Genomic DNA, 15,949 nt, shown 5'->3' with positions numbered 1-15,949 from the left:
CTGAGAAGGGGAATTGCGTCCCAGCTGCGGTGGGCCCCATAGTGGCCATTTCCCCTTTAGATGGTTCAAATTGGCAAATTACAGCCTGTGAGCCCTCCCTTCAATCAAAGAGGATGTGTGTTTTGGAGAAGGGGGGAGGGCAGGCCCTTGGGTATGACTCCTCCCCCACCACCTCCCTTTCATTAAAGCAGCTCTGTCCTCCATGAGATCCTTGCTTTCCTTTGAACAAAGGACACGCACGGCAGGTAGTTTTCCAGCTGGACGCCTGTTTGGTAGGAAGCTGTAGGTTTTGTGGTCTCCTCTGGCCAACCTGGACTCAAGTCCACCAGGGCCCTTCCCTGAGCCTCAGCTTCCCAGGAGGCAGAGTGGCCACTTTCGAGGGCAGGCATGATTCTAGGAGATGTGACCCGGTTTTTCCTACAGTTCTCCCCATTTTCAGGGAAATGGGCATCCTGGGTGCGGGGGGAGGTGCGGGGGGAGGTGCGGGCAGGGGCCACAGTGAGTTCCCAGCAAATTACAAATAGATGTTCAGATCTCAGCTATACCTGGCCTGTCAGGTGGAATGCACGGTTGACCAGCTTACGCCTGGTAAATACCAGGTCAAAGTTAAGCTTTGCTGGCTTTCCTCTGTCTCTACATGGCAGCTGTACTGGTCACTGGTGTGAACAGTTCCCTACTCCACTCCCCAAGCAGAAGCAACAGAGGAGTGAAATGCAAGCAGACAGGCCCCCCGCCCAGCTGGGGTGAACACCCTCACGTGGCAGCTACAAGCATTGTCACCCATCGGCTAAGGTAAGCAAAACTGCATTTAGTGTACGGACGACCATTTAGTAGTGTCCAGGTATAGGAGGTGGCAGATTGCTCGGATATCAGATCTTTGGTTGTCCAAGTGGGGGGCCCAGTGAGCTTTAAAATGGGGCTGCTCCAGCAGCAATGGGTTAGTGAACCCCCTCGGAGCCCATGTTTGCCAAAAGGCACCGGGGTCCACGTGGAGAGGAAGCTAACCCTCACCGGCTTTGCTGATGGCCGTTCCAGCTCCACACCTCCACAGCGGTTCACATCCTGTTGGAGAGTGGTGGGGAGCATTGCATCCCCTTGGACCAATCGTAACGGGCAGTGTCTGCCAGGAGAAGCAGTGACGGTTTGTATATTTATTCAGCAAACATCTATTGTGATTCAATTTAGGCTCCATAATCAGAGAGCTTGGGTTTAAACCCTGGCTCTCCCACTTACTAGCTGTGTGACTTCAGGCAAGTTACTCAACCTCTCTGGGTCTTGTTTTTTTTTCCATCCAAAAATAGGAATACTATTAATACCTCATGAGGCAACTGTGACAAATTAAATTACCAATTTGTTTAATTGTGACGAACAAATGTGTCAAGAGCCTAGGACAGTGCCTGGCATGAAGAAACACCTGATAAATGTTAGCCATTGTTATTCATATATGCCAGACACTGTGCTTGGCCCAGGAGATGCAATGGTGGGCAAAACAGACATGGGTTTCTTCTGGAGCTTCCAGGGAGAGAGATAAGTGTCAAGGAATGACATGCATGTTGGAGAGGGGTGCAGTGTTCTGAGATCTCGGAGTAGGGTCAGGCGCCAGGAAAGGCTTTTCCCGAGGAGATGGTGCGTGAACTGGGTCTAAATTGTGAGCAGGAGTTACTCAGGTGATGAGCAGTAAGGAATGCTCCAGGCAGAAGGAATGTACATGCAAAGGTCCTGTGTCAGGAGGAAACATAAGAGGAGCTAAAAGAAGGCACTGGAGCAGAGAACAAGGGGGCATGTGAGTGAGATGAAGCTGGAGGGGAAGAGGGGTCAAGGCATTGGCCGCCATGTCAGGGATTTGAGTCTTTATTCTAAAAGTCATGGGTTGGGGCGCCTGGATGGCTCAGTTGGTTGAGCATCTATCATGGGCTCAGGTCGTGATCTCTGGGTCCTGGGATCGGGGCCCCACATTGAGCTTCCTGCTCAGCAGGGAGTCTGCTTCTCTCTCTCTCGCTCGCTCTCTTTCCTCCCCTCTGCCCCTCCCCACTGCTCGTTCTCTCTTTCTCTCTCAAATAAATAAATACAATCTTTAAAAAATAAAATAAAAGCAATGGGGAGCCATTGAATCCTACGTAGGGAGAGAGTTCCTGCACTTGGAGCAAGGATTATACATTGAGGGCTAGGGTTTTGCTCTCAAGTTTTAGGATAGATGGACTCAGGGAGTCAGAGGTGAGGCGATTGGGCTCTGCCTACATCTGCAGCCCAATCTACTCTTAGACTTTTATTATTCCTTGCATTGTTTTGCACTAAGCATTTGTGGCTCCATTTTCCAGATGAGACAATCTCAGAGAGGTCAAGTGAATTCACTAAAGCCACACAGCAGGCTTGAGGCAAGGACTCAATTCTCCTCATTCTCAGAACCCTGCTTTTCCACCTGGCTACATTCAGTGGCCCAGGATGGTGGCTTTTGACCGGGCCACTAATCTGGAGGCTCCCAGAGGGCAAGGACTGTATGTGTCTTGTGTGCGGCTCATCCCAGTGCCTGGCACTCAGGGCTCAATAAATGTGTCCTGCCCTAAGAAAGCCAGCGGCGTAGTCTTAAGGGGACCCGTGTTTCATTCTGCCCATTTGCGGGGACCCATTCACTTCTTCTTCCAGTTTGGTTCTCCCCATAGCCAATGTCTCTCATTTTCCTAGGTCAGGAGCCAGTAAACTGCAGCCTGTAGGACAAATCTGGCCCTCTGCCTATTTTTTGCAAAGAAAATGTTATTAGCTCACAGCCACACCCATTTATTACATATGGACTATGGCTGTTTCCATGTTACCACCACGGAGCTGGATATTTGGGACAGATCCACAAAGCTGAAAAGATGCGGTCTCTGGCCCTTAACAGAAAAAGCTCCTTGATCCTGTTCTAGGGAAGGAGTCGCCCTCTGGGGGGTTAGTCTATGATGTCTGAGTAGGTTCCTAAACCCCTCCAGAGAATCCTCCAGAGTCAGGCTGAGGAACATTTGAGGAAGTGATGTGACTGGCCCCTTCGCTGTGGCCAAAGGGCCTTGGTAAACCACAGCTGGAAGCCCCGGGAAACACAGGGCTGGGGCGTGGGAGGGACCGTCCCCCAAACACCCCAGGAGGGTGGAGACAGAGGGGGTAAATGTCAAGTCATCCTGAAATCTAGGGTGTCTATCAAGGCCTTGCGCTGCTTAAAATCTCTGTTTCCTGATAGTAGAGCTGAAATTCATGTCGTTATTTACATTTTTCTATCTAAAAATACAGGGCAGGAAGATGTATGGGAAAGAGAAGGGCCGCCCATCCTTGGGCCGCCCAGAGATGAGCGCTGTGAGCATTTCCTTCGGTATCTCCTCCGAGCACCCACTCACAGCTGAAAGTGCCGTTCACACATCCTTACACCTGCTTTTCCACTGACGAGGCGTGAGCGTTCTGGACGCGTTCAGCGTGCAGGCGACTTTCACGCCCGGATCACGCTCTGAGGGGCTGGTTTCCATTAGGACGGGACTTGTATGTTTTTTCCGGGGTTTCTGAACGCATCCTGGGAGCCCTTTTTTGGGCTCCGCCTATAGAAGTGGAAACCCGCTCGCTTTGAATGCTTGACTCTCACAGGTGGTAGGGGTCATGAGATGCGGTTTTTCTGGTCTTTGAACAGACGACACGAGCTGGAATCCTCGTAGTGATATTTGCTGCTCAAGTCTTACCTTGAAATCACCCACCCGCCCCTGAGTTGTTCCCTTCCCTTTCACAGACAGCTGGCTGGTGTGCAGGGAAGACTCACTGCGGGCAGGTACTGAGCCAGCAGCATCGCAGGCCAGGGGGTGAGACAGGGGGCTTCTTTTCCAGCTGCCTGGGCCTGGCTCTGCCCCCTACTCTGTGTGTGACCTTGAGCAAGCACAGCCTCGCTTTGAGCCTCAGTTTCACCAAAAGACTGCTCTGAGCGTTATATGAGCTGATATGATGCACAGCGTCTGGCGTGTGGCAGAGGCCAAGGAAACGTTAAACATTGTATTACGGGAGGAAGCCCAGGCTCGAGAGAAGAGACTTTTCCAAAGTCATGCAGCTCGTAGGAGGCCAGTTATCAGCCCCCTGGCCTTGAGTGTTGTCCCCTGTAGGGCCCTGCTCCTGGATGGTTTTCAAAGCTCACAGATGGCATAAAGGACCAGGGGTGGGTCTGTGGTACGGTTTCCTTTTCCCCAGGTTGTGCCCGACCCTCCTGAGAAGCAGCTTTGTGGCTGCATCTGGGACAGGGAGGAAGGGATGCATCTGGGGGATGTGGGACTCTGTGTCTGCTTGCTCCGGAACCGCCCCCCCAATTCTCCCACCCCAGTGCTGCAGGTGGGGTAACAGCCTCCAACGCCGCCCCATTCAGAATTTAGCAAATGACCAGCTCCCCCTGGCCCCATGGCCTGGAAGGGGCTGGCCCCCACTCTAGGGTGACCAAGTCATTTTGGTTTGCCAGGGACTTACCCAGTTTTAAGCCTGACCCCAGAGCCCCTTCAGTCCCAGGCAGACTGGGAAGGTAGCTCACCCTCCCATGTCCTCTGTATCTTTAGGACCTCGCCGTTGGTTTCAGAACTGTGGATCTGGTGATGGGCTCTGGTGCAGGATGAGCTGGGTTAGAGGGTGAGGGGTGGGGGCCCAAGGCAGTCCCCAGCAGAGGGACTGTCCTGTCTCCAATGTACTTGTGGACTCAGGCTAAACCATCTATCTGGAATGCCTATCACCTGAGAGTGGCCTCCAGCCCCGGCAGGGGTCTGTTCAGTTTCTCAATCCCTGCTCCTGAGGGCTGGCTATTTCCAAACCTGCTGGGGGAGAGTGGGAAGTTCTAACATTCTCACCTTTTTGGGGTCTCAGTGTTCCTGTCTCTATACAGACCGGGGGAGTTTTTGGCCACTTCTAGAACAGAGGTTCTTTTTTTTTTTTCTCTAGGATTGTATTCATCCATTTATTTGAGAGAGGGAGAGAGAGAGAGCACAAGTTGGGTGGAGGGGCAGAGGGAGAGGGAAAGGGAGAGGCAGACTCTCCACAGAGCAGGGATCCTGACGCGGGGCTCGACCCTGGGATCATGACCTGAGCTGAAGGCAGACGCTTAACCAACTGAGCCACCCAGGCGACCCTGGAATGGAGGTTCTGTCGTGGTGAACACCCACTGGGCCTCCTGTTATCATTTTAAAACAACCTGTGTGTAAGGCAGTGTATGAACCCCTGTCTGCCTATGTCCCACACCCCACCTTGTACGGAGCCACAGGCCAGACCCTGAGAGATGACGCTTTCCTTCACTGTCTTGAGAGTTCTGGGCTTTCTTATGTCTCCGGGCCTTTGGCCATGCTGTGCCTTCTGCCTGGGATGCCTTTATTTTTCTCCTGGGCTGCTCACCCAGCCCACCCTTGTCATCCTCTGTGCCACTTCTTGGAAGATTCTCCTGACAACCCCCTCTCCTGCCCAGGATGGGGTAGGGGCCCCTCCCTAGCTCACCGCAGGGTGACATCCCTGTGTGTAATGGTCTGTTCACTTTTTCACCTGCTGGCTTCCCCACCAGATGAAGAGCTACGGGAGGACCAGAGCCTGGAGTTGCTTGCCTTTTGGACCTCAGGGCCCCCAGAGTGGGGTGCCAGGGTTGGTGAAACGAACGAATCAGCATGGGGAAATAAAATAAGCAGGACTTGCCCCGGTGGAATTTGCCATGCAGCTCCTCAGAGCACTTACTGCTTGTGGCTAAAAGGATCACCTGTGCACCTAGAGATGGATCCTGAAAGAATGGCTGCATCATATTTGCAAACCTCAGGAAAGTCTGTGTTCCGTGGCTTCTCCCACCCTGATTCCCAACTTGGACAAGGATCTAGAACCATCCTTATTTGCATGTGGTCCCTCCCTTCCTTCCAGGGTGGGGTCCCCCTCACCCCTACTTCCCATCACCGTGGGGTCGTGCCTCTCAACCAGCCCTTCCCAGAAAGCTTGCATGTGGTTTTCGGCATGCGCGTGGTTACCAGAACCCAAGAGGCTCAGCAGGTCCCAGGCTCCCACTACCCACCCCGTCTCAATCCACACTGCCACCAAAGCTGTCACAAACAAGGGGGTGTGGGCCGTCACGTGGCCGCGTCTGAATAACCACATTCTCGCTTCCTTCTTTCACACAGGCCGTTGAGGGTTGGCGGGGTCCGGGGTCCACAGCAGTGCTCTGGCAGCGTGGGCCCCATCCCGGTCGCTAAGGGAGAGAAGCCACTTCTCCTGGGCCCACGAGGCAGCTGTCGCATGCTCTGCTGAGCACGGTAAGTGCCCGCTTGCCAAACCACGGGGAGTAGCTGGGAGGCCTCTGGGACCAGCAGGCCCGCCTGACAGCAGAGGGCCGGCCGGGCGCAGGACCTGAGCTCCGAACCAGAGCCCCGGGGGCTGGGGATTGAGGTCGTGGCCTTATTTGGCTGTATCTTCTGGATCCTGCTCCCTCAGCTTCTTCCATCCTACCCTCCCCATCAGGCTGGCCACCGGGCTGCTGGCTTGAAGAAGGGGGAGGGGCTCTAACTTTGAAAAAAATCAGAGAAACCAGGAACATGTCCCTAAAAATCATGCTGCCTCTCTTTGCGCGCGAGGCACAGGGAGGTGAAGGGACTTGCTCAGAGCAGAGCTGGGGTTAGATCTGGGTGATCCCAGAAAGGGAGAGCAGGTGCGGGATGTGTCTTGAAGCCACTTAGGCTAGAGATCCATAACAATATTGTCTCCAAAGTGATGTTCTTCATGCTTTTCATAAAGTTGAGAAAATGACGCTGGTCCGTAGCAAATTATGAAAATACTAGAATTAGGATACTAACTAATATTGCTAGCCAAAGAGAAAATAATCATCATAATTAGAATACTCTTAGTAATTTGTATTTGGGGTGGTTTAGGGGCATAAAGGGGAATGAGAATGGCGGGCGGGGGATGGTACCTAAAGCAGTGACCTCCGACACACGCACACGCGCGCACATGCACACGCGCGCACACGCGCACACAATCACCCATAAACAATGATCAGGACTCCGGTCGCCTGGAATTCTCTTCCTCCTTCCTGGACCCTCTTGTTTTCTTCTTTTCCCATCTGTGACTTCGAGCCCCCTGAGACCAGTCCTCTGGATGGGCAGGGAGCCCAGGGGGTCACTCTCCTGGCCCCAGGCCCCTCAGCGACTTCCTCTGGGGCTGGCCTGGCCACACCCGAAATGGTAGATGCCTCTGTCACCAGGCTTGGCCAGCGGCCAGGGGAGACTGAAGCCCGGATGGCGGAAGGGGCCGGGCTGCCAGGCTGAGCGCCTCCTGGGAAGCTCGGCCAGGCAGGAGCAGGGCCTTCCGAGGGGCTGGGGAATCACCCAGGAATGCTGTGCTCCCCTTGTGCAGATGAGAAAATCGAGGCTCAGAGGGGAGAAGCAGCTGCCCATCGTGGCCCGGCTGGGAGGTGGCTGGCCTTGGACTTGCTTCCCCAGCCCTCATCTGGCTGCAGGAAACTCGTGGAGGCCAGGGTGACCCCAGCCATGGTCTCTCGGTCTCTTTTGCTAAGCTTGAGCAAGAGGATGGTGGGGGGACATAGGGCCCAGGCTAGAAGGAGATAGGATGGCTGGCTGTGCGTCTGTGTGCTGGTCCATCTGCCTGTTTACACAGACAACTCTTCAGACAATCCTCAGTTGTTAAACTAAAACCAGGTGTAGGTCTCTTTAAATTCATTTGTGCAAAATGTCTTGCCTCCTCTGTACCAGGCTAGCAAATTCGGGGTCCAGAAGGTGAAAGTTGTTTTGGTTTTGGTTTTGGTTTGTTGTTTTTGTTTGTTTGTTTGTTTGTTTTTGGTGGGGGCAGGGGGCAGAGAAAATCAGCCATCACTGGGGCTTCTGTTCCTGCAAAGGCTATGGAACAGTAAACAGGTGTATCTGCGGTATCGCGGTTTATAGGGATGGGTGGTAATTAGGTAAAGGGCTCCTTGAGGGGGGTCAGGGGCGATGATGAGAAAAGGTCGGGAAGGGCAGGACGGCAAGCCCAGAGCAAGAACCTGCATGCTGGTTGCTTCTGTCCCATTCACTAGTCCCCTCCTGCAACGGGCCTTTCATGAGCCCCCGGGAGGCCAGGCCTGTCGGGGCTGGGGACCCAGTGGAGACTCTGCCCTGCAAAAGCTTGCAGCCTGGTGGAGACGCTGGTGGGGCAGCCACCGTGCCCGCGCCCCACTGAGCCAATGTCACAGCGCCGGCTAAGTGCCTGCCTGTCCGCTAAGCCCTGGGTAAGGGGTGTGAGCAGCAAGACATCTGTGGTTCCTGTCCTTTTGAAGTGCGTGGGCCAATGGGAATGGAGTTTTAGACAGTAAACAACATTTTAAACGGTTTAAACAATGGGAACCACTAATTGTGCCTGAGCAATCCAGGATGGCTTCTTGGAGGAGGTGCCATTTGCTTAGCTCTGGAGAATGGATGATAGGAGGCTGTGACTGTGAGTTGGATCTGGAGCGAGAACACCCAGGGGCAAGTTGCTGAGCCCTCTCTTACTGGGTATGTGACTCTAGGTGCCAAGTGGGTCTCGGTTTCCCCATCTTTCACATGCGGTTAGTAGAGGAGGTGCTAGGGCCTGAGTGAGCTAGTGATTCATGTATAGCTCTTAGATCAGTCCCTGGAACATGGTCTACACTTGATACCTGTGATTTGCAAGCCAGGGCTGTCCTGGGGCTTGCCATGGAGACAGTTTTCTAGGGCTCTCTCTCCCGGCCCTCTCTGACTCAGAGGTACGTCAAAGCTGTTCCAGGGTTGGGGATTTTTCCGGGATATGGCCCTGAATGCAGAATGACAGAGACAACAGCTGGCCATTATTGAGCACTTACTGTGTGCTAAACACTCAACCTGAACCAGCTCCCTTCAACCCACAACAACCCCATGAAGTGTACGTGCTATCATTGTCCTTTTATTCCAGATGTGGGACCTGTGGCTCAGAGAGGTGAGTTCAGGTGCCCAAGGTCACACAGCTTATGCGTGCCAGAGCTGGGCCTCGATCTGGTTTGATGTTGGACCTGATCCCGAGTAGGGCCAGGGCCTGTCCTGGCCGCCAGGACTGAGAACAGCCCTGGGGCCCCAGGGGAGGAAACCTGGGCCTTGGTTTGACCTACCGTTGATTTGGAGCCCCCCCTTCTCTTGACCGGCTGCTCAACCCACACCCTGAGATGCTCAGTCTTTCCGGTCCTAAGCTTCCAAACTCTTGAGTGCTGGGATTCCCAGGATCCAAGATTCTGACTGTCAAGTCCCAAGCTTCTTGGAGTTGCCACGGTGCCTTTCCCGAGCAGGGTGGCCGCACGCAGCCGAGCCTGGAGCAGGGTGTGGGCCCCCGCCCGTGGCCTGCCCCTCCACAGCCTGGGTGGGGCCCCGGCGGAGCAACCAGGTTTTAGGGTAAAAGACAGGAAACGGGCCGTATCTGACCTACTCCGTTAGGCGAGCAGGAAGACAGATAGGACGTGGCAGCTCTCTGCCCCTCTCTCAGAGCCCCTCTCCTGTGGTAAGTGACCGTTTTCCTGCCTCTGGGGGGAGAAAGGTGTAAGGGGGGGACTTCACAGCTCTGAGGAATTGCCTTCACTCTTCTGAGCCTTGCTGTCCTCATCCGTATAATGGGAGTTGTAGTAGCCAGTGCTGGTGTGGAATGGTCCAGCCGCAGTGGTAGCCTTCTGATACGCCGTGCTCATTGCATTACAATACATTTCTCTTAGCAAATAGTAAAGTCCATATCCCACCTGCCAGCCACAGCGCTCACATTCCAGCCCTGTCCTTGCACCTGCACGGCCCCCTCAGAACAACAGAACGCCCGGGAGCCGGATTTTCCTCCTGCCAAGCAGCCTGGCTCGTGGCTGGGGTCTCCGTGGTCCTTCTCCCTTGAAGCCCGTGGGGTGGCAGGCACCAGGCTGGGGTGACCAGCCAGCCCAGCTTGTCTGGGACTGAGGCGACAGGACAATGGATGAGGGGATGAGAGATTTTCAGCACTAAAAGTGGGAACACCCTGGACGAGGTGGTCGCCCTAAATAGACCTGGGCTGGGAGATGGGGCTTTCCCGATGTGCCCTGTCTTATCTCCACACACGCGGGGGTCTCTGCTCTCAGGCAGGACCCCACAGCGTCCCTCACTGCCCCTGGGGGAGGTAGGGAGGCTGTCGCGTCCATATCTTCCCTGACTCTGAGCTCTCTCTTTCCTCTGCATCTCTGTCCACAGCCCCGAAGAGGCTCCCCCAGTAAAACATCCCTGCTGGATGCCAGATATCAGGGACCTTCCCTGCAGCACGCTATTTGATTCTCAGCTCCATTCTCTGAAGCAAGGTTGCCCATTTTACAGATAGGGAAACTGCGGCAACCCACTCAGGTTACATAGCTGCTGAGTGGTCTCTCCTCCAAGCTGCCTCCGCATGCAGGGGGCGGTGGGGATGGGCACAGGGAGAGGGCAGCCACCCCTTCCATGCCTTCCTCCCTGCCTCTGGGCTGCAGAAAGTCAGGTCCTGACTCATCAAGGTGCCTCCTCCACCCAGGCACCGGCGGGTGGGGCCTTTTCTTGCCCCCACCCTCTCTGCTTCCAGGAAGTGGCTGAGGGCTCTGCCTTCCAGGAACTGAGAACTGCCCAAGTGGGGGGTGGGGAGTGGGTACAAGTCTTTGTAATTTTGAAATACGGATCCTAAAGTCCACCCCGCCCCACCCACCCCGGGAAAGCAAGGCCAAGATCACCCCCAAGCAGGAACATCCCCCCTGTACAAAGACGCTCTGCCTCCTAAAGGCAGGTTGGGAGGCAAAGGATGTGCATACGCACATGTGTGTGTGTGTGATACGTTTATTGAGCACCTACTGCGAGCCTGGAACTTTTGAGTTCATCATCTTGTTGCATTCCCTTAACAGCTCAATGAGATAGATGCAGATTGGTATCCCCATTTTACAGATGAGAAAACTGAGGCTCAGAAATTCAAGGTCATACAGCTTATAAGGGACAGAGCTGGGACCTGAACATCTTTTTGTCTGACCCCATAGTCTGTGTTCTCAATCCTGTGCCCTGAATAGCACCTGATACATATGGGTATGGGGCTGACCTTTCTGGATGAGATGGCCCTCAAGGTCCTTCTTTTTTTTTTTAAGATTAATTTGTTTATTGAGGTGTGAGGGGCAGAGAGAGGGGGGGAGAGAGAATCTCAAGCAGACTCCATGCTGAGCACTGAGCTGACGGGGAGCTCAATCCCATGACCCTGAGATCATGACCTGAGCTGAAATCAAGAGTCGGACGCTTAACTGACTGAGCTACCCAGGCGCCCCAAGGTCCTTCTTATTCTTATTCTGCCTTCCTTCTCTCAACTGGGTCCCCAACCCCTGCCACAGAAACAGCAAGCTAAGGTCTCTTCCAAGTCTTTGCTCCTTCTGCCCCCCTAGCTAGGTCAGGTTTCTCCCCAAAGCCTTCCTGAATCTTCACTGGGCTACAATCTGATCTCTGCCACTTGTCAGGTGTGTGCCTTTGGGCAAGTTGCTTTACCTGTCAGAGCCTTACCCCTCCTTAGGAAAATGAAGACAGTTGTGAAGGCCTGATGTGTCTGAGCAAATATCATAAAGTTTGGTTTAAGAAATTATTTTAAGACAGAATCAGACTGGCATTTTAGAAACCAACATGAGTGCACAGGTGAAGGAGGTCAGGTTGAGCCTAGAAGCCAAGGGGCTTATGAGTAAGTTACAGTCACTCAAGGAAGAATGAGCAACTGGTCTCTGCTCAAAATTATGCAAAGTATGAGGATAAGTTTTGGAAATGACCCAGGCTCTGCCCCAGACACAGTGCTTGGGATTGCACCCTGCTGAGGGTATTATGTCTGAGAAAACCAGGAATACCTGAATCCTGGCCCAGAACACAGCTGTTACTCCCCACAGGATCCTCAGGTGCACTATTCTGAATCCCGCAAACAACCCACCAGTGGCAGCGGGGGCGTGAGGGGAGGGAGATCTGTCAAGAAAACACGGATGTCCACCATGCCAGGAAGAAAGACCAAGGAGAGGAACTGCCCTTTCTGGCTGCTGGTCAGGGGGCCGAAGGGTCACAGGAGAATGGGCCCCCAAGCAAATGAGATGACCGTCAGCTCCCCGAGGGCAGGACCGTTCTGAAGAGATGGGAGTTTTCAGATAGTACAGAGAGCACAGCTGATGGCTCTGGGCCCTTGAGGACTTACGGGAGAGGCTTACTGATGGAGCCCAAGTAGCCGCCCTTTGCTGGAGCTGGCGATGGGGCAAAGTGCTAAGGGCTTCTAGGCGTTGCTTGTATCAACCTCACAATAAGCTATGAGGTAGGTACTGTCATCCCAGTTGTGGAAGTGAGGACAAAACCAAGCCAGGACACCGAGAGAGGATGGGGAAAACTGAGAACCTGAGGGACAGGCCAGCACTGTGTACGGTGGGAGCCAAGGCGAAGGAAAGTAGGAGAGAGGGACATGGAGAGACGGGTCAGGAACAGACTCCAAAAGGCCCCAAAGGCCCAAACAAGCAGCTTTATCCTGTAGACCTGTGGTCTACAGACTCTTTGGTTCATGGACGCCATCAGCGGACAATATATGTACATTGATCTATCTGTAAGCAGGTACTCCTGGGCTCATGATAGATTATAAATGTGTGCAAAACTAGAAATCACAAAAGGGTGACAAAACAGTCTAACTAGAAGCTCTAATAGTTTCTTTCTATACCCCAGTGGACTGTCTTGCCCACAATTTTGAAGTTTTAATCACAAAGGGTAGGGAGGCAAATACAATTTCTTTGCAACATATAAGGAGAGTTGTGGGGCCCTCCAGATGGATCTATTGATGTTGATAAATAATAATAGTTGCAATTTGCTGGGCAGCTCCCGTGTACCAGGCACGTGTTGCGTCATGAGGATGCTTAAACGCTAAGTGCCTGGCCCCCTGGCTGTCGCTGTCCACATGATTGCAGTAGAGGGCGCTTGGCAGGCCCAGCGGTGAAGCTATCCTCATGTCCCTCTGTCTGTGTCTCCCGCCAGGTGCCATGCCTCTGCAAGTTCTCCTGCTTCTGATTTTGCTGGGTCCTGGCAGCAGCCTCCAGCTGTGGGAGCTAGAGAAGGATGGAGCCCAGGAGGCCCCAGACACCCCGCTTGCCCGGGGCCGGAGACAAGTGGATGAGGACCACGAAGTGGACTCATATGACTATGTCACAGAAGGCACAGAGCCTCCAGAAATGCTTATACATGAACCTGGGTCTTTGGCCCTGACCCCTAACATTCTGTCTGAGTTGGCAACACTGGGGCATGGAACTCCTGAGCCAGCTACTCTGGAGGTGGCCACACGGGACTCTGCTGGCCTGGACACAGGAGGGGTGGCCCTAGGGAATCTGAGCATGGAAGTGGCCACACAGGTGATTCCTGTCACACCGGACACACTGACCAAAGAACCAGCCACTACATTACCTCCTATCACAGAAGCTCAATCCACAGAGGGGGCTCCATCCACAGAGCTGGCCACCACTGAGGCCCCGTCCACAGAGCCAGCAGCCACAGAGGCACCGACCACGCAACCTGTGGCCACAGAGGCCCCGTCCATGGAGTCTACTGTCATGGAGACCCTGTCCACGGGGCCAGAAGCCACAGACGCCCTGTCCACGGAGCCCACTGCCACAGAGGCCCTGCCCATGGAGTCTACTGTCATGGAGACCCTGTCCACGGGGCCAGAAGCCACAGACGCCCTGTCCACGGAGCCCACTGCCACAGAGGCCCTGTCCATGGAGTCTACTGTCATGGAGATTCTGTCCACGGAGCCAGAAGCCACGGATGCCCTGTCCACGGAGCCCACTGCCACAGAGGCCCTGTCCACAGATCCAGCCACCACAAAGGTCCCGTCCACAGGACCTGCCACCATAGGGCGCCTAGCCACGGTCCTTCTTGTGACCTCTGATCCTCAAAACAGCACCACTGTGGCAGGAGGCAATTTGCTTGATGTCCTTACCAAACGATGGGAAAATCGGCAGCATCTCTCCCCACAGAGCTCTGTGGCCCCCATCCCCACAGGGGCCCTGGACCGCATCCCCGTGAAGCAGTGCTTGCTGGCCATCTTCATCCTGGCCTTGGTAGCCACGACTTTTCTCGTGTGCACAGTGGTGTTGGCCGTCCGCCTCTCCCGCAAAAATCACATGTACCCGGTGCGCAATTATTCCCCCACCGAGATGGTCTGCATCTCATCCCTGCTGCCTGAGGGGGGCGAAGTGCCCACGGCCACGGCCAATGGGGGCCTGCCCAATGCCAAGAGCCAGGGCCTAAAGGCGGAGCCTGGGGAGGGCCGAGATGGGGACGACCTCACCTTGCAGAGCTTCCTCCCTTAACTCCTCCGTTCGTCCATGTGAGCAGGACCCTGGCCTCCTCGCTCCCTCCAAGGCCCGCCGGGCCACAACCAAGCACCCAGGCTCTGTTCCAGGTCTGGGTTTCCTTGGGGCCCCCTGGGGATGGGGACCTTTAGAACAGGGCCCCTGGTTGCCCCACAGGACCGAAAGCGGCTGAATTCTTGCAGCCAAAGCAGGATTGGTGAGCCAGCAGCCTTGTCCTCCCCCTCCAGAGGAGGCCGGAGAGATCCCTCCACCTCCCTGTCTCCCACCTGTCTGGGCTCCCTCTAATGCCTCCCACTGCTGAGGTCTCATCCCCATGCACCCAGTCTTCTGGTTGCTGTCACTGTACAGGAAGGGGGCATTGGGGGGAGGAGTCCTGGGTTCCTGAGGCCATTCCTGGTCACCCCCCCACTTGGCGGCAGCTTGGATTTTCTTGGGCGTTTCCCCACGGAGCCCAGGGTGAGATCCTGGCCTGTGAGGTCTGGGGTATACTTGGAGAGCCCAGGGCTATACCCTTCTTTGGGGCTGTGTGGACCAATGAGCTTCTTCCTGGGGACAGAGTAACCCCTATCCTGCCCTCTCTCGTCTGCCCCTATGCCTACATTTTAGGGAGGGCTCTGTCTTGTTCACTGAATATCCCACCCCCCAGCCCAGGGCCTGGTACAGCACAGGCCTTTAATAAATATTTGATAAACAAATGATGGCTGAATGTTTCAGGGTATCAGGGTGCCTCCTTCTGGTGGGGAGTTGGTGCTTTGCTGTTCACCCCCAGCCCCCTCCAGGAAGCTCCCTGTATAGGCCTAAAGTTGACTTCAGTGTTGTCTCTTGGACACTGGGAACATCTTGGTACATCTTTGGGCAGCTGGGGAAGGTTTTAGGCTTTTGGGGTGAGAGGGAGGCTGGTCCCCGAATCCACTTTATTCAACATCCCCCATGACCCAGTTCTAACCTACAGAATTTGGTGCCCTCCCCCACCAAATCTCAGACAAATATGCCCTCTCAACGTCAGGGCCATCCTCCCTGGAAACCCACCCTGACCTCTGCCTTCTACAGGGGGCCTGTCTCCCATTAAACACCCACTCCTCGCAGGGCTGAGCACAGCTGCAGCCTACAAGGTTTTTGTACAAAGTTTGGGGCCAGCAAACCTTTTCTTAAATGGCCAGACCAAAAATATTTTACGTTTTGCAGACCACGTGGTCTCAGCTGCAACTTCTCAACCCCATTCTCGGTCCTCGTAGATCGGATGTGGTGACGGACACTGTGTCACAAATGAATGGGGTTGGCTGGGTTCTAATAAAACTTTATTTACAGACAGACGGCAGGCTCTATGTTTGCTGACCCCTGATTTAAGCATTGGGTGAGCAGATGGCCCGGTTTGTGTGGGACTTTGTGATTTTAGCACTAGGAGCCCCATTTGGGGGCAACTCCGCAGGCCCAGCAAATCGGGACGGTTGGCTGCCCTTTTCATGCAACGCTCACCATGTCCCTGCATTACCGCGTTCGGACCCACGCTGACCCCGTGCCAAAGCTTCGACAGTGGCTGAGCCCGGATTCAGACCTGGGATCTTCTGCCTCCTGAAGCTTTTCTGTCCCTTGGGTACCGGGAGAAGGAGCTGCTGCTACAAGCGCTCTGTT

At 54.5% G+C, this 15,949-nt stretch overlaps 1 protein-coding gene across 5 annotated transcripts; it reads left to right on the top strand.

The window, feature by feature from the left end:
* SELPLG (selectin P ligand) lies at positions 1–15,655 on the top strand. Of its 5 annotated transcripts, XM_032398026.1 has the most exons (5): positions 1–245; positions 645–792; positions 5,537–5,613; positions 6,135–6,266; positions 12,984–15,655. In XM_032398026.1, the coding sequence occupies exon 5, from the start codon at positions 12,989–12,991 to the stop codon at positions 14,312–14,314; it is 1,326 nt and encodes a 441-aa protein (XP_032253917.1). In that variant the 5' UTR covers positions 1–245; positions 645–792; positions 5,537–5,613; positions 6,135–6,266; positions 12,984–12,988; the 3' UTR covers positions 14,315–15,655. The 5 variants fall into 5 exon arrangements, with proteins under 5 accessions (XP_032253917.1, XP_032253919.1, XP_032253916.1 ...); XM_032398028.1 differs by lacking the exon at positions 5,537–5,613 and having other exon boundaries at positions 694–792; XM_032398025.1 differs by lacking the exon at positions 5,537–5,613.
* The last annotated feature ends 294 nt before the right edge of the window (positions 15,656–15,949 follow it).

Source organism: Phoca vitulina, unplaced genomic scaffold (assembly GCF_004348235.1).
Source record: "Phoca vitulina isolate PV1807 unplaced genomic scaffold, GSC_HSeal_1.0 scaffold108, whole genome shotgun sequence".
Taxonomy (NCBI): Eukaryota; Metazoa; Chordata; class Mammalia; order Carnivora; family Phocidae; genus Phoca; species Phoca vitulina.
Note: the sequence above shows the minus strand (reverse complement) of the source record. Positions and strands in the feature narration are given on the sequence as shown.